Raw genomic sequence first — 26,052 nt, 5'->3', positions numbered from 1 at the left:
GGGCCAGAGTGGCCTTCTTGAGAGGCTGAGGCTGAAGATAGGGTGTTCCCAGGCCAGGGCAGGGGTCATGGTCCCCATGGGCTGCTGGAGGCCTGCTTGGCTAGAGCCAACCACAACCATGCACAAAGGCAACGTGCGTGGTGAGGAAAAGCAAGAACATGCTCCTCCCACACCACACATCACCAGGGGGCACCATTCATCCATTCATTTATTTATTAAATCATTCAACAAGCGTCTCCTAAACATGTGCCCAACCCAGAGTTAGATCCCAGGGAGGCAGAGGAAGTCCTGCTCCACAGAGCCCCTGTGACCAGAGGACACAAGTAATCATGCTAATAAGTGCTATGAAGGACAGTTAGAGAAGCAAATGGTGGCTGGTGGGGCCACCTGACTCCAGACAGCCCTAGTGGTGACATCATTGTATAGTGTCCTCCTACAGTGACCCAGGCTGATCTGTGTGACCAGTGAAGTGGGGGCAGAGATCTTGGTGTGTAATTTCTAAGGCTGGGTCTCAGAGGTGTTGAGGCGTCAGCCTTGTGCCTTTGGATAGCTTGTTCTGAGGGAAGCAGCAGCCATGTTATTAGGATGCTCAGCCAGCCCTGTGGAGGCCCCCCACCCCAACTTCCATGAGTGATTCAATCCTCTTGGAAGTGGATCCTCCCTCCCAGTGAAGCCCTCAGATAGGACCATCCCTGGCTGACATCTGCCCATATATCACAAGAGACCCTGAGCCCGAATTTCTGATACAGATAATAATATATATTATAATATATAACATGTACTTATAATATTTAATATATATATATTGCAATAACCAAAAGGCGGAAACTGTTCAGATGTCCATCAGTGGATGAAAGGATAAATAATATGTGGTCCATTCATACAGCTGGAATGTTATTCAGCCTTAAAAAAGAAGGACAGGGCTGGGGTTGTTGCTCTGTAGTAGAGCCTTGCCTGGCATCTGTGAGGCCCTGGGTTTGATCCCCAGCACCACATATAAACAAACACATAAAAAGTCCATTGACAACTAAAAAAAATTATTAAAAAAAAAAAAAAAAGGAAGGACAGCCAGGTGTGTTGGAACAGGCCTGTAGTCCCAGCTACTCAGGAGGCTGAGGCAGGAGGCTCACTTGAACTCATGAGTTCGAGGCCAGCCTGGGCAATATAGTAAGACCTCCATCTCAAAAAGACTGAGGCCTGAGGGAAGGGGAAGAGCCCTGGGTGCTGGCCTGGAGGAAGGGAGGGAGAAAGACTCCAAGGTCCTCGGGCCATGCCGAGACCAAGACTAGTGATTGCTCTACCAAGAGAGCGCTGTCAGGGACCCCACCTGAAGGAACTGGCACACCCACTTCCTGTCTCTTGGGATGCTTCCTCTTGAAACTCAGCTGCCATGCTGCAGGAAAGCTCAGGTCACATGATGTTTCCACCGAGAGCCTCAGTTAAGGTCCCACTAGACATACTAGAAGACACTTCTGGAAGATTCCACCCCCGGCCACTGCCCAAATGCAGTGGCATGTGAGAAACAAGCAGAAGCAAGAACCACCTCACTGAGCCCAGAAAATATGCAGAAAGAACCAGGACAGGGGGTGGGGGGGTGGAGACAGCATGGGGGGGGCCACTGCTGTTGTTTTAAGCCACCACATTTGAGGATGATTCGCTACATGGCAATAGAAAAAGGAAGCAGACAGGTAACCAACTTTCCGCCCAGTGTCTCTCTATTGGGGAAATATTCTGCAGAGTAGTGATGTCTCCTTTGTGCCCAGTTCCATTAATGCAGCCACTTGATGATCTGAATGACATCATTCTGGGGGGACTCATACGTTTCTTTGATAATTCGGCTTTGCATTCTCTGAAGTCATTGTTCTCACCAACTCTAAATTTAAGACAGCTGAATCAGGCCTCAATGGACTTGAATCAGCATGATGTTGCTCATGGCCATCTGGTACCCCTGGAGAGTGACCTCCTGGTACCTTGCTCACCTGAGAGTGACCTTCTGGTACCTTAGTGGCTTGGTGAGGTCAGTCTGGTTGAGGTGACATGAGCAAAAGCCATGAATGTGACTTCTTTTCAGGCCAGAGCATTTTGTGGCTGTTGCAAGCCCCTTCAACATCCCCCTCCTCTGTCACAGATTGTGGACACTTGCATTGGAATGGGGCATGCTTCACGAGCCAGGGGCTCTGGTGACACCACTGAGCAGAGTCCCTGCCCATCAGCTGGACATGTACTGTGAGCAGGAAATAAACTTAGTGGTTTGAGACCCTGAGATTCGGGAAATTATTTGTTTCAGCCACATAAACCTCCCAGATGTTGACAGATATCATAAAAACTACTGATTTCTTGAACCAAGGTTATGGTTTAGATATGAGGAGTCCCCCCAAAGCTCATGTGTGATAAAATGTGAGAAAGTTTACAGGTGAAATGATTGTTATGGGAGTTTTAACCTAATCAGTACATTAATCCCCTAATATTGACCGGGTGGTCACTGTAGGCAGGTAGCGTGTGGCTGGAGGAGGTGGGGTGTTGGGGGTGTGCCTTTGGGTTCTATATTTTGTTCTTGGTGAGCAGAGCTCTCTGCTTTCTTGCGCCTTTCCCCAGCTGCTTTCCTGTCTAACATTCCCACCATGATGTTCTGCTTTGCCTCAGGCCCAAAGGAATGGAGCAGGCCCTGTCTGCACTGAGATCGCTGAAACCCCAGATGAGCTTTCCCTCCTTACAACTGTTCTTGTCAGGTCTTTTGATCACAACAGAAAAACAGCTGACTAAACAATAAGTAAGTGGAGGAGAGCGAGGTGGCCTCCAGGCAGAAGTGGTGCTCAGGCCCTGCAGGAAGCAAGATAGGCGTGTCCAGGAAACCACAGGCAACATGGTGGTAAGCGGTCCCTCTGGTCCCGGGAGTTGGACATCTAGGGGTTTTATTTGGGGGGTGGCAATTGGGGGCTAGCTCCCCCTTTGCTTATTCCCAGAGGAGGAGCCCCATAGCTTCAACTACCCTGAGGGAGACCTCGGCCTGGCTCCTGCTCCAGGCTGAGGTCTATCCAGCTGCACTCCCAGGTCGTGCTGCAGGCTTTGGGGGTGGTGGAGGTGCAGTGTGCTGCACTTCCTGAGGCTGGAGCGCCACAGCTCCCCTGGACAGCAGCTCTGCCCTGCTAGGCCCCTTGTTGCTCCCCACCCCTCTTGCCTTCCACCTTCTGCAGCCCCTCCGTGGCCATCTGGATACTCATTGGTTGGTGACTCTCAGCTACTAGGAGCGGCAGTGGCTAGGGTCAGCCACCTGGGCACACCTTCAGGGCAGGCCTCTCACCCCTGACTGCCCCATGTGGCCTCTGCCAGCTTGGTTCTCACCTTACCCTGATGGGGTGTGAAGAGGGCTTGGTGGGGCTGGGACTTGGCATGAGGAGATCCTGGAGCCTGTTGTCACCCACGCCAAACCCTGGCCAGGGCTCTGAAGACCCAGAAGGAACTTGGTGGTTTCTGACCGCTGCATCCAGATCCACAGCAGCCTGGCCACCTGGGCACTGCCCAAAGTCCTATGCCTGAGCTTTCCCCTTCTGTGTCCTGCTCTATAGCCCAAGCAGGATATGCAAGCTCAATCCCTGGCCATCAGCCGGAAATAGGACATCCAGGTATCTCTCAGCTGGGAACTTATCACATCTAGGGTGTTCATCAGATGCATCAAGTATTTGGTTATCAGTGACATGAAAACTTGACAAATACTTTGTAGGCAAGGAGCAGCAAGAGTTACAGACCGCTGCTCAGGCTCCTTCCAGACCTCAGGCTCCTCTTCTGGTTCTTCCTCATGACCCCAGTGTGGCTGCTGGGCCTCCAGGTAGGAAGCAGGGGAAAGTCAACTTTTTTCAATGGCCAGAAACAGGTCACACTCCAAATTGTGGAAGGCTGCATATATTTTTAATTGACCCAAGACAAATATGGGGTTCAGAGGTGAAGAGAGGATGGGACCTAGAGCTATGAGATGATCTCCATCTTTTTTTTTTTTTTTTTTGGATACTTGGGATTGAACCCAGTGGTGCTTAACCACTGAGCCATATCCCCAGTCCCTTTACATTTTGAGACTCTGTTAAGTTACTTGGGGCCTCACTAAGTTGCTGAGGCTGTCTTTGAACTTTCAATCCTCCTGCCTCAGCCTCCCAAATCACTGGGATTACAGGTATGCACCTTCATGCCCAGCTCCCAAGTTCATCTTAAACTAAAACAAGAGTGCAGCATCTTCTAATGCCAGGAGTGCCCTGGTTGGATGCACGCAAAATATAGCTGGGCTGCCCAAGTTGTTCTGAGACCCAGGCTGGAGGGGTAAGAGCTGGGGCCCTCTTCTATAAAATTGTCTTGGTAAGTAATTGACTTAAAGGTTTGTGATGGCTGTAATTCCCCCCCCCCCCCCCCCAGTGCTAGGAATCAAACCCAAGGTTTATCAGCTGCCACTGCCAGTGTGGCCCCATGATGAGCTGGTTTTTTTTTTTTTGTTTGTACAGGTGATTGAACCCAGTGGGGCTATACCACTGAGCTACACTCTCAGCTATTTAAATTTTATTTTGAGACAGGGTCTTGCTAAGTTGCCCAGGCCAGCCTTGAACTTGTGATCCTCCTGGCTCAGCCTCCCGAGTCATTGGGATTACAGGCATGTGCCACTGTGCAGGGCTCCCACGATGGTTTTAAATCGCATCCCTCATTTCTTCACCACTTCCTAGCTGTGGAGCCTAACACCCCACCCTGGACCCTGGGGCCACCTTGATGAATAGGACAGAGCAGAAGACTTCCAAGGCTGACAGCGAAACAGCCTCTCTGATGCTCACACTGTCACTTGGAAAGCAGCCACTGTGATGCAAGGGAGCCACAGGGGGTGGCCGGGAGGGTGGACCCGCTGGCCAGTACTCCATGAGGTCTCTGCTGACTGCCAGCAGCAAACCCAGGTCTGCAAGGGATGCCACCACCACAGGAGAGACTGAGACCACCCAGCAGATCCCAGGCAAGCCCAGAGCACTGCAAGGGAACAAGGGCTGAGGTTACATAGGGATGGACAATGGGGACAGTGGTATGCACCTTCTTTTTTACTTCTTAGTAATACAATTATTTCCCTCACTTGCGCTTTACATAGATAATACAGGACCCTCCATGGGTTCCTGCTTTGAAACAGCACCTCCTGCCCAGGAAGGTGCCAAGGTGGCCATCCCATAGTTGCTGAAAAGTTTATTGCCGTCTTCTTATTCTACTACGCAAAACTAGAATATCTCTGTCTCTTAAAAGGAGCCCTGGTTAGAGGGGAGGGATCTACTACATTAAACGCAGCAGCAGCAGCTGGTTCAAGGGAGCCATTACTATAAAGTCGCCACAGCTGGGCTCCTTTGGGACCGCAGGCTCCTCACTAGGGTCCCCAGCCTGCTAGTGCCCTCCGCTTCTGGAGTCAGCTCGGCCCCGAGGGGTCCCTGCACCTGGAGGCAGATTCCACTGTAGATCCCCAGCTGGACACGCCGGACACGTGGAGTTGCAGGGGCCTGGATGGTGACGTCACCCTGGGAGGTCCATCGTGGACCGCATGGGCATCCCTGTGGCTGTCCCTGAAGCAGGCAGGCCCTGCCCTGGGTTCACAGTGTGGATGACCACACGGGTGCTGGATGAGTGGGAGGGGCTGCTGGGCCCCGGAGTCTGGGAATCCTTGTCCACACTGTGGGCCATGCCAGCCAGTTCCCTGATGCCTTCGCTGAGGTCTCTGTGGGGAGAGGAGGCATGAGCTGGAGAGTGGATGGGGTTCAGCTGCACCTGCCCAGGTGGCCCGGTCTGGCCCTGTGATCTGCAGACTGTGGACCTGGGACGGACTGCTGTCCCCCAGGGCTGGGGAACACTTTCCTCCGCCTGAGCAGCCTGTTCCCTGGAGCACATGGAGGCTGTTCGTCTTCCTTACTGGACCAACTGGACAGGCCTCAGGTCCCTCCCCAATGTGGCCAGGGTGGGTCCTGGTCATCTTCCTAAGGGGTGAGAAGGTGCTTTCTGGGGCTTATTCCAAGTGCACAAACCACCAGGAGTCTGGCTGCCTGGTCAGGACCTGGGGACAGGGGACCAGGAGCATCCAGGGGAAGACACCTTCCTTCCTTCCAGGCCTGTCCCCTTTAGTGGCCTGGGGCTGGATCACTCACCTTCCACACCCTCAACGCCCTGTAGCTCCCAACCCCAAAACATAAGCTGAGGTATCCTTAGGCTGTTCTGAGCTGGCCCAGCCCCTTCTCCGGCCTCCCCACATGCCGGCCTTGCTCCCTGGAGGCTGGGGGCTGCCCTCGCCCCTTGCCGGTTGCCGGTTGCCCTCTCCTGTCCCCCAAGGCAGGCTCTCCCATAGGCTGACGTTAGGCCTCACCTCCTCCAGGAAGCCTTCCCGGATCCCGTTCCCACCCACACTTGGTGCTTAGAAAAATTCCAGAAAGTGTTCAGAGTTAAGAAATAATGTAGTGGTCAGCGAATATGTAAATGGATCAATTAGTTAATAAGTAGAGAGGAGACAGCTTCAGGAGTGAGGGTGTAGACTTTGGACGGGCAGCCGGAGGTCCGACAGCTTCCCGCGCACTGGCCGTGAGACTCTGCACAAGCTGCTTAACCTCTCTGGTTCTTCACCTGTAACATGGAATAGAGTGGTGCCCACACCTAGGTGAGAAGCTGGCATCTGGAAGAGCTAGACTGTGTCAGGCACATTGCTGATGCTGGGCGGTGTTCACGACATGAAGCCAGGTCAAGGGGCAAGCCTGGCCTTGCTGGGACGGTCATGACCACCAGGTGGCCTGCCCTGACCTCATGGCCTCAGATCCAGAGAACCCTGCCTGGCAACCAGGGACAGGGACAGGGGTTTGGGGACTCTGCTTCCATCATGCCGTCCCTGGGAAGAAGCTGCCTTCTCTGAGTCCCCATTGAGCTTGGCCAAGTGCTCAGGGTGCCATGTGTGGGAGAACTCAGGGGAGGGTCTCTGCCCAAGTGTCCCCAAGACAACCTGCTCTCAGCTTCATTTCCTCCTTCCTGCCTCTTAAGTGACACTGACTGGAGCCAGCTGTCAGAGTGGCCCCCAATCAGAGAGGCCCTGTTCAGGGCTCCCCCACTCCTGGGGGATGGAACATAGTTCCCTACACAGCTCTGTGACCATCCTTGGATGAGGGGTACCTGTCTGACCCTAAGGCCTAAAAACTAGTGTCTGTGGGACAGGAACAGGCAGGTATGGCCCCAGCAGCACCCCTGGGAGTGCCTGGCCTCATGCTTTAGCCAGGGAAGCCAGCGGCCCTCGTCCAGGACACCATGTAGCCTTGAGAGCAGCAGCTCTTCCCCCCTTTCCTAATCAGGACCCAAGACGATCTGGTCACAGCTCTGAAATGGGGAGCAGGTGCCGCAGGGTAGAGGCAACAAAGAAATGTGGAACCAGCCTTGGCCACCTGATAATATAAAAAAGAAAATAGAGCCAGGCGCAGTGGCACACACCTGGAACCCAGAGACTCGGAGGAGGAGGCAGGAGGATCAAGAGGTCAAGGCTAGTCGACCCAGTTATGTTACGTGCATGTACAGATATGTCCCAGTGAGTCCCACTGTTACGTATAATGATAGCACACCAATAAAAATTAATTTAAAAATTAGAATTAAAAAAATAAAAAGGGGGCTGGGGTTATGGCTCAGCGGTAGCCCGCTTGCCTGGCACGCGTGAGGCACTGGATTCAAGTCCCAGCACCACATATAAATAAATAAATCAAGGTCTATCAACAGTTAAAATAATACTTTAAAAAATGGAAGGAAGGAAATTCACGGACAGCCAGGGCAACTTGGTGAGGTTCTGTCTCAACATAAAAAAGAGCTGGGAATGGAGCTCAGTGATGGAGGGCTTGGCCAGGCCTGGATTCAGTCCCCGGCACCACACACACACACACACACACACACACTCAGCCCAACCAAACCAAGAAGGAGCAGAGCCTGTAAAATCCCTGTGGCCAGTTGGCAGGTCAAGCTCTGTCCATGACACAGACCTCCTCCTACTGGGGAGAAAGCCTGAACAGGTCACGCAGAGGAACCGAGAGGGAGCGACATCAGTAGCGCCCCTGGAAGGGGGGTTTGGAGGAAATATTCACCCTCCAGATGAAGCAAAGAAATGCCAATAAAAATGATCTGTAAAATTTATACCAGCTAAGGAGGCAGTAAACAAATCACGAGCTCTCAGTGAGGATGTGGCTTCTCAGAAAATATGACTGAACTAGCTTCTTCAGAGCTCTCAGAGAAAAATTGGGTGATGAAAATACACAGATTCTTTGGCCTAAATAATTGACTCCTGGGATCACCCTCAAAGATGTTGTTCAAAAGAGAGACTCTGCCAGGCGGGATGGCACATGCCTATAGTCCCACCTACTTGGGAGGCTGAGGTGGGAGGATCCTTTGAGCTCAGGAGTTTCAGGCCAGCCTGGGCAACAGAGAGAGACCCCAGCTCAAAAAACCAAAAACCAACCAACCAACCAACCAAACAACAACAACAACAAAAAAAAACAGGCTTGGGTGGAGTGGCTTAATGATAGAGTGCTCACCTAGCATGCATACGCCTCTGGGTTTGACCCCCAGCACCATAAAATGTAAAATTAAAAACAAAAAGAAAAACAGCTCTAGGCACAAAGACATTTACCCCCAATCTGACTATTCAGTAGGGGAGGAACTAACAGATGTTGGCCTTTGGCATAATAGGTAGCTATTAAGAAGGAGATATCTAGTCAGGCACAACAGTGCATGCCTATAATCTCAGCAACTTGGGAGACTGGGGCAGGAGGATCGCAAGGTCAAGGACAGCCTCAACAACTTAATGAGACCTCAAGCAACTTAGCAAACAAGACCCTGTCTCAAAATAACTAAAGGGCCTAGGGATGTGGCTCAGTGATTAAGTGCCCCTGAGTTCCATCCCTGGTACCAAAGGGGGAAAAAAAAAAATAAAGAAGAATGAGGTTTCTAGCCAGGTGTGGTGGTGCACACCTCTAGTCCTAGCTGCTCAGGAGGCCGAGCCTAGAGAATCACTTGAACCTCAGGAGTTCAAGGTCAGCCTAGGCAATATAGGGAGACCCTGTCTAAAAATACTAACACTATTAATAACAATGGGATTCCAAAGGCCTCAGACTACTAGGGTAAAGAGGAATGTGTCTTTAAGGAAAAGAGTTCACAGGTCAGTTTCTGACTCACAGGTGACCCTGAGGCTTCAGGGAAGGACATGGGAAAATGGATCACTTCCCCACAGGCACTGGCCAGGCTCAGCAATTACACAGAACACAGGAGCATGCGGGTCCCCACCCCAGTGCCTTGGTTTCCTCCTCTGCACAAGAAGGGCACAATGACGCGTACTCTCTGAGCTCTCAGCCTGGGGCAAGGAAGGGGCACAACATGGTCCACGGTCATCTTGACAGCGCCAGGACACGGGCACTACCTGATCCTTGCCAGGCAAGGGAGCTGAGGCATGGAGCGCTCATCATGCGACCTAAGGCCACAGGGCTGGGAGCAAGCACTTTGCTGCCTCAGGAGACACAGGTGGGACAGAGAGCAGCTCCAAGCCAAGCACAGAAGGCACTAGAGAAGCCAGAACGCCCCGTGCAGGGCAGGAGGTGCTCGGAGAATGATGGGACATATCAGAAGAACACGGCGCCGTCAGCACACTCCTCCCAAAGGACAACGGAGCCCACGGGAAGCATGAGGAAAAGTAGGGACAAATGGCAGCCCCAGAAAGCAGGAGGTGGGACAGGAGATTGGGGACAGCCTTCTCTCTACTTTTGTGTACTCGTGATATTTTCTCATGATGCACGTTCTGGAACAGAATATCCTACGAGTTCAAAGTGATACTAAAGTAACACAATGAAAAGGAAGGAAGGATTAAAAAAATAAAATAAAATCTCACGGTTGCTCTCCTCGAGACACAGCACAATCACACTCAACAAAGGCAGCCTTCTGCAAGAGCAGAATCCAGCAGGGTCACCCCTGGACGCGGAGCCCACGCGCCTCTGCTCCTACATCATGCCTGGATGATAGAGGGACGTGGGGGACTCGCCTCAGCCAAGAGACCCTAGTCTCGTTCCCCACGAGGGCAGCCTGGCCCTGTCAGCACACGTAGCGTCCAGGCCACAAGTGCAAACCCTGCAGCGGGGTGTGAAACGCCAGAGGGATGCAGATGGGTGGTCTCGAGACCTCAGAAGTCCACACCACATGGGAGAAAAAGCCTGTCCCAGTTTAAGGAGCCCAGAGAGCTGGCGGCCAAGTGCTGTATGTGATCCTGGAGCTCAGGACGGTGCCGGAATGCCAACAGCCAGGTGTGGACGCCCTCTACCTAGCAGAGGTCAGGGCCAGCGTTCTGGAGTCAGGAAAGGAAATGGACTTGTACTGGTTCAGAGAAAAAAAGAGTGTGATGTGTACTGAGAGAGGAAGAAAGGGAAGGGAGGGGAAGGGAGGTGGAGGGAGGTGGAGAGAGGAGTAGCACAGCGCAGAGCCCTACGAGCGTCTGCAATCCTGGAGGTCTGAATTCTCAAGAGACGCAGTGTGGGGGGCAGTTATGAGCACCTGCAGGTCCCAGCTGCTACAGAGGACTAGAATGACCCCAGCCTCTTGTTTTAGGGTTGGGAGCTGAGGCCCGGGACCTGCACCCCCTACCCGCCCCATGCCTATGGACCCAGGCCACCCACGTGATGAAGCTGTGGTTGTCGTGCGCCTGGCTGGGATGGCTCCTGGGTTTGTGGCTGCTGCTGTTGTTCTGGTTGTGGACCTTGAGGCCAAGGTACGCAGCCTGCACCGTCTCCAGATCCTCGCCCCTCAGCTGGTGCCATAGCTGCGCCATCCTAGAGGAGAGAGTTCAGGGTAAAGGACACCGAGCAGCCACTCTTGTCCCCGACAGCAGTACACACGCAGAGGTGCGCTCCACACAAGTCCAGGGTGCACCTCCGTGCAGCTGGACAAAGTTCTGGAAGAGCCGGGCAGGGCATATCTGAGGGCTGCAGGCCACACAGCTTCTCCTGCAGCTGAGCTCACCACAGCCGCGCAGAAGCAACCAAGAGCAGCAGAGGAGGAGAGTGGCCTGGTCCAAAACCTGGTGGTAGAAAGTTCTAGCACTGGACAGCACCGATGGCTGCAGAACACCATTAGTGTCCTTAATGACAGCTAAGAGGCGACTTTCGTGTTATGTGTATTTTACCCACAATAAAAAAATTACAAACAAGAAAAGAATTACTGTGGGGAGAAAGAAGAAAGCCTTGGGGAGGGCCACCCTTCCCCTGTGGGCTGTGGCTGACGGCCAGTCTGTGGGACAGTGAGCCCTGCGGGAGGTGGGAGGTCCCCGGGCCACCAGGCTGCCGTACCTGTTGGAGCGCCGCTGCTGCTCACTCTTCTTCACGCACTTGAGGAGGCAGCAGGTGAGAAAGGCCACAGACATGAGCAGGATGATGGCACAGCTCACGATGGAGGCGATGACTGCCACCTTGAAGCCGAAGGCCTCCTGGGGCGGCACAGCTGGAGGGGAGACAACCACCAGCTCCTGGTGCGGCTCTCCCAGACCACCAGGCCCAGGATGGGTGCCAGAGGTAGACAGAGCCTGGCTGGCCCCCAGGCAGCCCCACTCTAGGGCAGGCAGGGAAGTACCGGTGGCTTGAGACAAAGGTCCGTGCAAACTGTATCGGGGGTGGCACCAGAGAAGACTTTCCCCAAGGAGGAGCATTTGGGCAGGGTTTTGCAGGACGTGCAGGAGTTTGTAAGATAGCTAATTGGAAAAGCTCTGACAGGGACTAATGACCCCCTGGACTCCTACCCTTCTGCAGAGCAGAAGGGTGGTTTGGCACAGAGATGATGGCGGACACAGCCTCGGTGAGGACCTGCCCAGCCCACTGCCCGAGTTTCCACAAAGCTCCAAGCAGGCAAGACTCTTCAGGGGCCTTCTCAAGTCACTTTCCAGGAAAGGGCAAAAGCAAGAAAAATGCCCATCAGTGGGGTCAAAGGTCATTCACACACACATGAGCCGTGTGACCTCAACTATGCACTGAGTACCAGTTTCATCAGATTCTAAGGGAAGTATGGGGAAAAGAGGTCCCAGGAATCTAATTTGTACCCTCCCCTGACAGCAGACATGGCTTGGCTCCTGGTCCAGTTCCATTTCCCCTACTCGCTAGCTGGACACTGCCCATCCAGAGTGAACACTCCACCCACAGTGCTGACATGACCATGTTCTGGCCACTGGGGGACAGAGGCAGTGACCAGGACAACTCCCAAGAATCTTCTCTGAAATATGGGGGAGGATGCTTTGCTGCTAGGAACCCCCTCACCCCCAAAATCCTGCCTGAAATAACTGCTGTGACACTGGGTCACAATGCTGGGGCCATGCCCAACATAGCCACCAAAGGGCAGGGTCCCCGGTCCCACAGAGGTGGAGCATGCTCCAAGCCTGGCCACCCATCCCCACAGTGGAAGCACCTCCTTGGTGACAACCGTTATTTTGGGTTTTCTGCCTCTTGGAGTCTAATCCTAAGAGACACCCCTCTTTCTCAGAGATCCAATCAGCCCACGAGGGTAAAGGCCCTGACAAGTCCTGCAGAACATCCGCCCACTTCTGCCCAGCTGTTCTGCCTCTGAGACTCGAAAGTCATTTTTACATACAAAGCACATTAACAGAACCTTCAGGGCTTCCATTTGGAGAAGCCGTGCAGGGCCAGCAGTGCTGCCTCGTTAACCTTTCAACACCCTGTTCAACAACCATAACCAAAAACTAAACAAACGACCCTTCCCGGGACTGGGTGCTCTGGGGTCAGGTACTTCCTGTCCTCTGTGTTCTCGGTACCTAGAATTCTTAGCATGTGGCATATCCTCTCGGAGTGTGCCACATGCATGCAGAGAGGAGGGAATGGACGAACACAGCTTCCTGTCTCACAGACGATAAAGTGCCAGCTCCAACAGCACACACGGCCCCTTGGTGGCAGGGGCACAGCAGTGGCAGAGCCAGGATCTGAAGCCAAAAGATAGGACTGGAGTCCACGCTGCAGGTGGGGAGCTGTGAGGGGTCTCCAGGCTACTGCCAAGCCACATGCCACGCAGGGAGCAGTTCCCAAGCACGGACCCAGCCTGGGTCCCTGTGACAGGCTTTAGGCCCCCACTCTGGGCAGCTGCAGGGTTGGGGTGGCTCAGGAGGGAGGAGGGTCTTACACTTGCACACGGGGGTCCGCGAAGACCAGTCGGCGATACTCCCCTTCCAGGCACAGGTGAGGAGGCCGGAGCCCACCATCTGGTGGCCCGAGGGGCAGTGGAAAACGAGCACAGTCCCCACAGAAGCGCCATCGCCACGGAGGACTTGCAAGGTGCCCTTTGGGGGTGGCTGCAGCTGAGCACACGTGCCTAGGGAGAGAGACAGCTGTGAGGAGCAAGGGCAGCACTTGGCAGGGGGCAGCATGGGGTTTTTGGCAGAGCTGGGGTGCTGCAGCCCACTGTGGGGTGGCGGGAGATCCTCCAAGGGTTGCAGGAAGCTGGAGAATCACATGGGGCTCCCAGCTAAGGGACAAAGTAGAAGTGGACCCTGCATTAAAGACAGTCTGTGTATTCTAAAGAAACAAGCATTAGACAATACAGGAAAATACACAATTATCACCTAAGTGCCCTTCAATAGATGAATGGATTAAAAAAATGTGGCATTTATACACAATAGAGTATTACTCAGCACTAAAAAATGGCAAAATCATGGAATTTGCAGGGAAATGGATGACATTAGAGCAGATTATGCTAAGTGAAGCTAGCCAATCCCTAAAAACAAATGCCAAATGTCTTCTTTGATATAAGGAGAGCAACTAAAAACAGAGCAGGGAGGAAGAACATGAGAAAAAGATTAACATTAAACAGGGACGAGAGGTGGGAGGGAAAGGGAGAGAGAAGGGAAATTGCATGGAAATGGAAGGAGACCCTCATTGTTATACAAAATTACATATAAGAGGATGTGAGGGGAAAGCGAGAAAAAAAATCAAGGGAGAGAAATGAATTACAGTAGATGGGGTAGAGAGAGAAGATGGGAGGGGAGGGGAGGGGGGATAGTAGAGGATAGGAAAGGCAGCAGAATACAATAGTCACTAGTATGGCACTATGTAAAAACGTGGATGTGTAACCGATGTGATTCTGCAATCTGTATACGGGGTAAAAATGGGAGTTCATAACCCACTTGAACGAAATGTATGAAATATGATATGTCAAGAGCTTTGTAATGTTTTGAACAACCAATTAAAAAAAAAAACAAAAAACAATTATCAACTAAGTATAGTTCAAAGGCAGACAGCAAGGAAAGAGAGGAAGCTGGGCACAGTGGTACACATGTGTCATCCCAGCGACTCAGGAGGCTAAGGCAGGAGGATCGCAAGTTTGAGGCCAGCCTCAGCCACTTAACAAGACCCTGTCTCAAAATAAAAAATTTAGAAAGGGCTGGGAATGCAGTTCAGTGGTAAAGCACCCTTGCGTTCAATCCCTAGTACCAAAGAAGAAAGTCAATAGATCAATAGATTTGACTGCATAAAAAGTAAAAGGCGAAGCTGAACTCCCTAATCATTGAAAAACAAATATCAACTCATGAAAAATTAGGAAAAGATATTTGGAAAACAGGACGAAGTTTCAATATCCTTAATTTGTAAGAATCTTACACATCAATAAGAGCCAAACACACACTTTTTTTTTTTATGAACTAATATGTGAACAGCAATTGACAAGAGAAACAAATGGCCAACAGGCACGAAAACATGCTCACCCACACAGCCTTCGAAGAAATGCTCATCCAAATGAGATCGAATCTTTGCCTTATCAAGCGGCAAAAGTTCAAAGAAACAGGGCTGGAGATGTGGCTCAGTGGCGGAGCACTTGCCAAGCCTGTGCCTGGCTCTGGGTCCCATTCCCAGATCCGCACAAACAAATATAAAAATCAGTAAGTAAAGAAAAACCAATCATGTACATCAGCCAGGGCTGGGAAGGGGCTCCTCTTAGATCGGGGTCAGATCCCAACCTGTCTGGACAGAGCCTGGTAAGTGTGTCCTAGGTCTGTGCTGTAGACGCCCGTGAGAACTTAGCCAAAGGCATGAAGAACTTTCTGCCAAGACTCTGTATCAGGACACTCCCCTCAGAGCTACCAGGAACAGTGAAAAATTAGAAATTATGTCTCTAGCTGTAGTCACTGATTTATGAATCAAGGTACAAACAGGCAATCCTACAAATATATAGGCAACAAACGGCTACAAAGTGTTTACCATGATACATAGGCACACAGGAAGCCTGGCACGCTGTTGAGTGCTCAGTCCCCATTACTTGGGAGGACTGCTTGAACCCAGAGTTCAAGGCCAGCCTGGGAAACACAGCGAGCTCCAAGTCTTTAAAAAAAAAGGACACAGAGAGATGCTCTGGATGCAGCAACCCCCGGATTTTTTATGAAACAGTACCAATAACGAAAGTTGGCACTTCCAAGGGACTTCGTGTGCTGCACACTATTGTACATGTACTAACCCACCCACAGGACGACCATCTTCCCAGGGAGACCCACCCTTATTCCCATGTGGAAAAACAAGCAAAACCATGGGGTGTGTGTGTGTGTGGGGGGGTGTTACTTCCTGAGGTCACACAGCTCACAGTCACAGGGTGGACTCAGAACCACAGAAGGGGGACCCATGTAACTTCTCCGTATGCAGGCACACAGCATGTGCCCTTCTGTCGGTTTCTCTCTCCCTGCACGATGCACCTGAGACTTATCACTTCCACGTGGACCGGCAGCTGGGCCCTCCTGCTGCGGCGCAGGGCTCTGCTCTGGGGATGAAACATTTCCCTGTTCCCTGCTAACCGGCACAGGTGTCTCCTCTATGCTCGGGAATGCTCAGTGAAACCGCTAAGGATGTCCCAAGCAGTGCCCAAGTGCAAGAGGCTCTTCTTTCTGCTATCTCCTGAGTTTCTGAGCATTGACGGAAGAGGCAGCCTGTGACAAAGGCCACCTGAGCACCTTTGTGGCTGTCTGCCTCCCTTCAAGCAGACAAGGACAGAGACCCAGACATGGGCTGATGGGGCCCATCTTCCATGCTGACCTGCTGTGACCTTCTTCTATCCTGTGCCTGATGCCCCCAGCTAGGACCATCCCCTGGGGGCCGGGCACACATGTCCCATTGAGCCTGATGTCTGGGAAGCAGTGGAAGCCTGGTTCAGGACTAACACAAACACCGCATGCTAATGAATGCTAGTTTGTATGACAGCCCTATAATTCCTCCTTATAAGCACAGCAAGGCTGAATGACATCCCAAGGGCACTGGGCAGGGAGACAGCAGGGATAGAATTGGTACCTCACATATCCACTGAGGGAACCCACTCCAGCTTGAGCTGGGCACCCTCAACTACTGCTTCCATCCCTGGCTATGGCTGCCCACCAGTGTCCCTTCTCCTCACCCCACAGTTGCAGCTGGGGACAAGGCTGCCATAGAAAACTACACTTCCCAGCTGCAAGTAGCCATGTGACAGTGCCTGGCCAATGGGATATAAATATGGGTGTCTATGGCCACTTCCAGGCTGGGAAGCAGAGATGTGTGGAAGGGTTGACCAACCTCTCGGATCCTAATAAGAGACAGAAATAAACTCTGGCTGGAGTTAAGCCACCATCTTTGTGGTAAAATCTGAACAAAGCTTCAGGAATAGTTTATCCCAGTGCCCTGTTGAGTATCTGGGACTTTGCCTGGCCACCCAGGTCTCTGAGGAGACAGTGATAATAAAATCAAAATAACACCCAGATTATACTCTGACAGGGGCTGAGTGCTTTGGTGGCTAGGGAAACAAGCATGTGAACTCGAGACTGTGGGGCTCTGAGTTCTGCAGGGCCACAAAAGTGGGGGCCCAGATAAAGAAGTCCCCTGGGCCTCGTGGGCACAACAGCTGCTTGCCCACGTCAGGCTGGTATAAGGAAGGAATGAGGTGAAATGCTGAGGCATTTTCAAGGTTCCTAGAACACCAGGTCAGGAGCCCTGGGGATCTTTGGAAATAAGGTATGCCATCTAATTTTACAGCCCTAGACACCAAGGTTCAATGACACTGAGGCCACATAGTCACTGGTTGAGCAAGGGATCAACTGCAGTAGTTGAGAGTCAATCACTGGAAGCCGCCATCTTGTATGTCCCTTCAGTATCTAGGGAAGGCTGAGCTTCCAGTCTGGCAGGACCAATCTGATGGTTCCTTGCTCATTATCAGCATTACTATCAACAACAACACGTCTGCACAGAATACTGTGTTCAAAAAGCATCCCACATTCCTTGGCTCAGGCAGCACTCATAACAATCCCAATAGGGAACATTGTAGGATTCAAAGTCGACATAGAAAAATTAGTTGTGTTCCTGTAAAGTAGCAATGAGCAAACTGAAAATGAAAGAAAGCAATTTCATTAAAAAAAAAAAAAAGCAGTAGAAACAATTATGTGGGAGTTAATTTAACAAAAGAAGCACAAGTTAGACTCTGAAAACTACAAGACATTGTTGAAAGACATTCAAGAAAACCTAAATAAACGGAAAAACATCCCACACTCATGGATCAGAAGACTGAATATTATTAAGATGGTAATACCCTCAAAACTACAGTTTCAACACAACCCCTGTCAGAATCCAGCTGCCATCTTCGTGGAAATTGACAAGCTGGTCTGAATATTCATATGGAAATGTAAAAAAGACTCTAGAATAACCAAAACAACCTTGAAAAGGAACAAAGTTGGAAGATTCACTTCTCAATTTCAAAACTATAAGGACAGACCAACAGAGCAGTTCGGCAGAATTGAAATAAACCCTCACGTTTACAGTCATTTGATTTCACCATCAGTGCCAAGACAAAATAATTGGGAAAATAATAGTTTTTCAATAATCGGTGCTTGGCAAACTGGATATTCTCGTTCAAAATAATGAAGTGGGACCCCTACCTCACACCATATGCCAAAAAATAACTTTAAAATGAATCAAAACCTAAATGCAAGATCTAAAACTATAAAACTCCAAAGAAAACCTAGGGTACATTTTTTTGTGACTTTAGGCAATGGTTCTTAGATATGACACCAAAAAAAAAAAAAAAAAAAAAATGCAAGGGAAAAAAACTGGACTTCATAAAAATTAAAGACAGTGTTCTGCAAAGAACACAATGAAGTGAAGAGACAACCTCCTGATTGGGAGGAAATATCTGCAAATCACATATCTGATAAGAGATACATCTCAAGTGTATAAAGAATTATTACATCTCAATGATAAAATACAAAGTTTTAAAATGAGCAAAGGATCTGAACAGATATTTCCTTAAAGAAGATACACCAAAGCCACCAGTAAGCACATGAAACAATTCTCAACATTAGCCTTCAGGGAAATGTAAATCAAAACCACAACGGGGTACCACTTCATATCCACCAAGCCAACTACTATATATGGTCTCGTGGTTTCTCGATGTTACACACAGGATTACCATATAGTCCAGTAATTCTACTCCGAGGTAAACACCCAAGAGAAATGAAAACACATGTCCATGCAAAAACTTGTATGCAAAGGCTCATTTGCATACAGCACTATGAATATGGCCACAAAGTCGAAATGCCCAAATGTCTGTCACCTAAAAAATGGATAAACCAAATATGATCCAGCTATACTAGGGAATATGCCTCAATCAAAAAAAGAAACGAAGCACCAATACATGGTACAACATGGCTGAACACTGAAAGCGTTACAAGTGAAAGAAGTGTGACACACAAGGCCACATATTGTACGAGTCCCACTTACATGAAAGGCCCAGAACGAGGGCTTTTTTGATGTAGTGAAAATAGTCTAAAATTGACTGAGGTGATGTTTGTACATCTAAAAGTAACTGAGTTGTATGTAAATGGGTGGATTATATGGAATGAGGAAACCATGCTAATAAAGAGTCTCTGCAAAGGCTGGGAATGTAGCTCAGTGGTACCGCACTTGCCTAGCTAGCATGCCAAGGCCCTGGGTCCCGTCCCCAGTACTGAAAAAAAAATAATGATATTTATGCACACTCAAGACCTGTTTTTTTGCTTTTTATCTTGTTCAGAATTAAAAGTCCACAAGGGGCTGGGGATGCAACTTGGTGGTAGAGTGTCTAGCATGACTGAGGCCCAGGGTTCAATTCCCAGCACCACAAGAAAAAAAAAAGCAAGAAAACAAGAAAGCCACAAGGCTGATGAGGTGTCGTTGTTGTTGGGTGTTTTCCGTTTTTGTTTTAGTACTGGGGATTGAATCCAGAGGTGCTCAACCACTGAGCATATCCCTATATTTTTAAAAATTTTTAGACAGGGTCTTGCCAAGCTGCTCAGGGCCTTGCTAAGTTGCTGAGGCTGGCTTTCAACTGATGATCCTCCTGCCTCAGCCTCCTGAATTGCTGGGATGACAGGTGTGCACCACACCTGGAAGCTTAAGAGGCTTGAAGGGGAGGAGTGCACAAATCCTTGGCAGGTGTGCAGGGCAGGGAAAGCCTGAGGAACTGCTCTGCAGGAGGCGACATCACAGTGACACTGAGTATCCCTCTGGGCCGGGTTCAGCTCTAAAACCCTGGGCTGACCCTTACAGGCCCTCAGATCCAAACTCTTGACTCCAAGTCTGGGCTCTTCCTGATCTCCCGGCCTGGTGTCATCATCAGTGCAGAAGGAAGGCTGTCCTCACAGACGACAGTGGTGATGGGTGCTCTCCAGGGAGGAGAATCCCGTGATCTAGATGCATCCTATCCTGCCAGCCAGGGAGGTGGACACAGGATTGTGGAGCCATGGCAGATACAGCCACAGTCATGTGGCTCTTCCCCAGGACTCAACACTTCCCAGTCCTCAATTTAGAGCTGCAACTTCTGCATTCTTCTGTGGCTGGGCCCCAGGGAGAGGAGGCCCAGCCTCCCCAGATGTTTGGGAGTAGGCACAGCAAGGGGATCTGAGGGAGGGGAATCCGAGAGGGGGAGAGCGCTCATGGCTGTCTGCCCAATGAATGGGCAGGATGAATGGCTGGATTTGAACTCATCCAGAACTTCACTGAAAAATATCATGTGGTGCACACCTGTAATCCCAGCGGCTCAGGAGGCTGAAGCAGGAGGATCACAACCAGCCTCAGCCACTTAGCGAGGCCCTAAGCAACTCAGTGAGACCCTGTCTCTAAAAAAAGTACAAAAAAGGTCTGGGGATGTAGCCCAGTGGTTTAGTGCCCCTGGGTTTAACTCCTGGTACCAAAAATAAATAAAACAATAAAATCACATGCCTGTGGCTGGAGACAGAGTCCAGTGAGCTAGTGTGTCTGAGGCCCCTACAGGAAAAACAATGCTTGGAGTAGAGAACAAGGAAAGGAAGGGATGGAGAGGTCCAGAGCTCACGGGAGGGGCATAGTGGCGCTTTCTCCTCTGCTGCAAGTTTGAAAGTAATAAAGATGTGGGGGGATTGTCAAGCAGCCTGCTCTCATGGAACTCACTCCCGGTATAGCCCCCTCTTGACCACGAGGGCTCTGGTGGGCAGGAGTGGCTGTCCTGGGCCCAGACACACTACCCACTGCCAAAAGTCCAGGAACAGAAATTTCTGCCATACAAGAAGAATGTGGTGAACAGGGCCCCCCCGTGCAACCAAGGAAGCCAGGCCCAGCTCTGGAGCAAGAGGACTAGGGTTGAAGGTGGGTCAGGCCTTATCAGCTAGGGGACCCTGGTCACTTCCTGCCCTGGGTCTGTGTCTCCACATGAAAATGCCGTACCAGACAAGGTGGGGCAAGGCCTAGACGAGTTGACTGTGGCCCCAGCAAGGAAACCAACAACTTCCCCTAAGTGTCTTAGAAAGAGTGGTGTGGACAGTGCGGTGGGGAGAAGGCGGGGGGCGCCGAGATGTCCCAACTGGGTTCGCTTCTTCTGTCAACAGCCACATCCTGTGCTCTGTGCCGGGTTCCGCTGTGGGGAGGTGCTTGTCCTAGGGCACATCTCACAAGGTAAGCCACCCACAACTCAGAGGCCACACATCTCGAAAGACAGAACATCCGCCCGTCACTGAGCCTCACAAACTTGAGGGTTGGAAGGTAAAGTCATCGACCCACAACCAAAGAAAGGGGACCAGCCAGTGCTAGCAGACTTGTAAGAACCCCAGGATGTATCTTCCAATTAAAGACTTCAATAAAAGCACAGAACAGTTTGGAACCCAAGCCCGAGCTGGACACACTGGCCCAGTGACTGTCTATGCAGGGTGGGCAGAGAGGGCTGGTACCCAGCAGGGGTGACGGAGGCCGTCTCCAGGAGACTCAGAAGGGGAAGGGGGCTTTAAATGCAGTCAGGGTCCTGAATATGACATCAGACTCTATCTTTCTAGCCAGCCAAACCAGGGGGCGGGGGCAGGTCTCACAAGGCAGACCACCCCAGCTCCTCGCCAAGTTGTTGGAATGGTTCTTCCCTTAAAAATAAAACAAAGACATTTGGGGGAAATTACAGTGAAAGGAAGCAGGATGAGCCTCATTCGTGGCCCTGCTAGGCCTCCTTGTGTGTCTTGAACCCATCTGCCAAAGTCACTTGCTGGATGCCAGTGAGAGGTCCCTGTTGGGAATGCCCCTCTGAGCCTCCCACCATCTCTCTCCACTTGGGCTCCTGGGGTCTGATGCTGACCTGTCACTTTCCAGCACCAGGACCTGGGCATGGATTCCTCAAGTCCCCCAGGTTTCCCCATCTGCACAATGGGTGATCTGTCTTCCAGTGTCACAGGAGGGACTACATTGTGAGTGCCTGAGACAGGGGCTGGCCCACGAGATCATTGCCCAGGGTGGGACTTAAATCACATCCCAACCACCTCAGGACATGCTGGGACCCAGGGCACCAAACTCATGGTACTCAGGGGACATTCACCTCACAGGTCTCCCTCCAAGTCCAAGTTACCCTGGGACCTCCATCCCCTAGTCCATGGTCCCCAGGGATCCCCAAAGCTCAGATCCCATCAGGGTCTCCTGTACCCATCCCTAGGCCTGGGAGGGCAACACATTCTTCCTCTGGGCTGAGCATATTGTCTAGATGAGGAAACAGAGGGCCACAGACCTGTCCAAGGCTCCCAGACCAGCATCAGCAGCACCAAGTTGGGAGCCTGGTCACTGGGCCCCTTGGGGTGGCCCTTTTCTCAGGACATGGGCAAAAAGGACGGGGTGGGCAGGAAGCACAGTGGTTGATGAAGCTTGTACCCCTCCAAGAGATGTTCTGAGAAGCCACGAATGCTTCATTCCTCACCACCAAACAACAGAGACCAGCTCACAGAGAGATCCCCTGACAGCCTGCAGACTCAGGGCCACCCCTGACTTCCACCCCAGCCCAGAGACCTGTAGCCACCCCCTCACCGAACCCCACATCCTGCAGACCCAGGGCCACCCTGCCCTGAGCCCCTGCAGCCCTCTCACTATACTTGGTGCCTAAGGGTCAAATCCTACCTGCTCACAACTTAAAATGCCCAAATGCCAGAACAAGGCCCTTTGCAGGGATGCTCCCTCCCCAACTGTCCTTGAAGACAACCCATGCTCAAGAGGAAGCACTCACCTACTGGAGGAACAGAGCCACACTGAGGCAGATATCCTTCTGCTGCACCTACAGCCTTAGGGACACTGTAAACTGTGTATCCCCCAGTCCTTCGCTTGTTCAGGCCTCTGAGCCCTCACCCTCTGGGTCCTGCTCTAGTACAGTTTCACTCAGGCACTCCTGAGACCCCCCTTTTTCACTATGTGGAAGTAAATCTTCAAGGAGAAGAAAAAACAACAGAAAAAAAATGAAGTGTATGGGTTTAACGCAAACAAAAAGACAGGAACCCACAAGACCCAGCCTGGCCTTCTCATGTCTCAGAGGATGGAGGTGAAGACGGAAGGACACAGCAGGGCCACCCTCCTGGCCCACAAGGGCCCTCGGCCCCACCTGACACCTCTGCCCAGCCCATAGGCTGCAGCTAAGGGGCATGTGGCCGGCCATGGGTGGGGCCCTGATCCTCCCAGCCTTCTCCTCCCCCTGCCTCCAGAGACTGGCCTCGTATCTGGGAAAGATCCTTACTTGTTAATTTTTTATCTGGGACCTTGGACCATGGACCAGTTCCTCTGTCCTCCTTTCTAGAGCCAGAGGCCCCCACACCATGACCTTTTTAATAAGTTCCTTTGATGCTGTCAGACAGAGGCTGTGGGGATATAGGGAGGGGAGAGGTGGGCCACTGGACCTTGCCTCCTCGGGGCTGTGGGACTTCACAGCCGGGCTTGGATCCTCACCTGCCAGTGAGACCTTGTTCTGGGATACAGTTTCTTCAAATGCAAAATGGGATTTCTCAGGAGAAATTACTCAGAGGGCAACTTAGGCACATCTTGGTCTTCCTCTGAGAGCAAGACCCCCAAAACCCAACAGCAGGGACAGCATGTGTCTCCAATACTGAGTGTGGGAGGTCCACAACCCCAGCTGTGTGTCTTTAGGCAAGTCACTTGCCCTCTCTGAGCCCATTTCTCTATAGAGGGTGGACTCGAGCTTCAGAACCCCTGAAGCTTTCGGTCTCCCACGCTGAGCCTCACACTCCAGAGTGTTCACTCTCTTTCAGAACAAAACTAGGATGAATCCAACTGAGGAAAGGTGTGCCCCCCAAATCCCTGGAGATGGAGGCTGAGGCTCCAGAGAGCTAGGCCGCTTACCCCGCAGCTCTGCTGGCACCCTAGCAGGAGGCCAGGTCTCAGGGTTAGGAAAGCCTCACTTTAATTCACACTGGCTCCCACTGGGCCTGTTTCTCCTCTGTAAAATGGGCACAGCCTGCCTCTGTGGCTATACAGGAAAGCCAAGAGGACTATCCGGAGCATACCTTCATCTGTCCATTGGGCCTCCTGCTATCTCTCTTTCCAGACCTTTCACAGTCCCTTCCAGGAGTGCCAGGGGGGTCGTCTTCAGCCACTGGAACCTTGTGTTCCTGGACAACCTCCCAGATCAGGGAGTGCAGGCGTTGCCCCGGGAGCAGGGCCAGGTGCCGGCCATTTACACACATAAACCCTACTCGGAGCCAGCCTCCCCCACCCATAGGAAGACCACAGACCCTCAGGATGCCAAGCCATCCGGACTACTCTGCTCTCTCCTATCCACTCTAGGAAGCCTATGGTAATGGCCCCATTCTACAGATTGTGGGGAAAAATACACCCCAAATGCAGTTTTAGACAGTGCTAAACTGTCTCCACGACACCCCAAACCCCACCCCTTCACTTCACAGCACCAGAGGCTGACGGCAGAGAGCCACAGAGTTCAGATCAGGTAAAGCCATCACTTTACCCCCAAGAGGACAGGAGCTTCAGGCCCTGATGCCACTTGGCCTGTCCACAACCTGGGGACAGGTATACTATCTGTACCACTCAGCACGTGGGGAAACTGGAGTGCAGAGAGAACCAGGTCAGAGAAACCCCAAACTCAACAAGGGGATTCATGTCCAGGAAGTGCTCACAGAGTCCAGGACCCTCAGGCGACTTAGAGGTGACCAAGCTGCAAGGGCAGGTTACTGGGGCCAGACCAGACAAAGGAGAGGAACTCTGAGACCCCCTACTGATTTTCTTAGCAAGTAGCCTTTTGTGTGCAAAAGTATCAGACCTCCAGCCACTCCCTTGCCTTGGGCTGACCTTGGGTAAGTCCCACCACCTCTCCTTGCCCTAGATTCCTACTCCTCCAAGCGGTTAGGACTCCAAATTAGGGACTATGGGTATTTAAACCAAACCCAGGAGGCCCAGATGCAAGTCTTCTCTTGAATGCACAGCAAGAACCAGATCCCAACTCCAAACCTCAGCTTCCTCCTCTAGGAAATGGCAAAACCCAGCTCCAGCCTGAATTGCCCAAGACCCTCAGGTCCAGCCCTGGTGGGCAGTGGCCACTGAAGTGAGGTTTTGGAACATCAGAGATAACAGGGTTCCGGTTTGGTTATACTTCTGAAAGGGGTTAGACTTTTTAGAAGCATCCCGGGAGCAAAGATCCCATTCGAACCCAGTGCCTTGTGCATGGAAGGTGAAACTCCTTTAGCACATTCTTCAAGTAACACTTTGAAACACTTTGGCTTCCTTCCTTCCAGGGACCTCTGGGCCTCTGAGCCTAGGCCAATCCCTGGCCCCGCTGCTGGATGACCTCGGGTGGCCATTCCTGTCTCAGGCTCGGTTTCCCCACTGGTAAAGAGGAGCTGGAGTGGCCACCCAAGGAACCCCGAAGATAACACCCTCCCGGCGCGGAGACGGCGCCCCGGCTAGTCCTTCCCGCCCCTTGGGCTGCGCGCCCCGTCAGGTGAGGCCAGTTCGAATTTCCGCAGGCGTCTGGGTCCGCGGAGCGACTACCGTACGGGAACACGTGTGCCGACCCGGGGCAGGTAGCTGAATGCCGCCGCCTGTTTTCCAACCACTCGCTGCCAGGCTTTGGACCCGCTGGGGCTCCCGCTGGCCGGTGGAAGATCGGGAAGGTGCGTCCTCGGAGAGGCCGTCGGCTAAGTGACTCACGCGCCCCTCCGCCCCAGCTGTGCAGCCCCGCAGCCCTTCCCTCGCCCCTCGGCTTCCCTGTCTGTGAAAAGGGAACAGAGCCCCACCTCGGGACCCTGTGGCCCCAAACCTCACCTGTGCGGTTCCCCGGGGCGGACGTTGCGCTCACGGTCCGCCCGCGGGGCCTCGCCCTGCCGCGGAGGGTCGCGGGCGCCCCGCGCATCCTGCGCGCTCCCCGGCTGCCGGCTGGGTTCGCCGGTGTTGGGGGCGGAGACTGAAGAAGGGTGGTGTCTCGAGGGGCGGGGCGACAGCGCGTCCCCGCCCCGGACACGCCCTCCAAGGGCGCGGCGCCTTCCACCAATCAGGCCACACCTATCTTTGAGGTGGGGCCGGGACTGGAACCAGATGTGGAGGCGGGGCTCAGGATTGGGACCACCTGGGGGAACTCTAGCCCCAATACGCCAAAGCCCTCAGATGGGAAGCGTCGCTCAAGGGCTTCTGCCCCACATTTTCCCCTTCGGACCCTCACCTGGCCCCTCCTGCCCGGTTCTTCCCATCTTCTCTCTTAGTATAGTTTTCCATGTTTATTTTTTGTGTAGGG

The 26,052-nt window shown here is 52.1% G+C and overlaps 1 protein-coding gene across 1 annotated transcript; it reads right to left on the bottom strand.

Annotated features, from left to right (window-relative positions):
* Nucleotides 1–3,884: 3,884 nt before the first annotated feature.
* On the bottom strand, nucleotides 3,885–25,683 carry Susd3 (sushi domain containing 3). Its single transcript, XM_027950941.2, has 5 exons — nucleotides 25,587–25,683; nucleotides 13,174–13,362; nucleotides 11,343–11,493; nucleotides 10,674–10,826; nucleotides 3,885–5,722 (listed from the first exon to the last, which is right to left on the bottom strand). The coding sequence occupies exons 1-5, from the start codon at nucleotides 25,672–25,674 to the stop codon at nucleotides 5,521–5,523; spliced, it is 783 nt and encodes a 260-aa protein (XP_027806742.2). The 5' UTR covers nucleotides 25,675–25,683; the 3' UTR covers nucleotides 3,885–5,520.
* Between the last annotated feature and the right edge of the window lie 369 nt (nucleotides 25,684–26,052).

This window comes from Marmota flaviventris, chromosome 16 (assembly GCF_047511675.1).
Source record: "Marmota flaviventris isolate mMarFla1 chromosome 16, mMarFla1.hap1, whole genome shotgun sequence".
In the NCBI taxonomy this organism is placed as follows: Eukaryota; Metazoa; Chordata; class Mammalia; order Rodentia; family Sciuridae; genus Marmota; species Marmota flaviventris.
This window is presented reverse-complemented; position numbering and strand designations above follow the sequence as displayed.

What these genes read in the sequence shown, in the direction of transcription:
- Susd3 (XM_027950941.2), bottom strand. Translation starts at nt 25,674, where the DNA reads ATGCGCGGGGCGCCCGCGACCCTCCGCGGCAGGGCGAGGCCCCGCGGG. An exon ending in GCGGACCCCCGTGTGCAAGT is followed by an intron (nt 11,494 to 13,173) that starts GTAAGACCCTCC and finishes TCTCCCCTCCAG; the next exon opens with CTGTGCCGCCCCAGGAGGCC. An exon ending in GACAACCACAGCTTCATCAC is followed by an intron (nt 5,723 to 10,673) that starts GTGGGTGGCCTG and finishes CTCTCCCCACAG; the next exon opens with AGACCTCAGCGAAGGCATCA.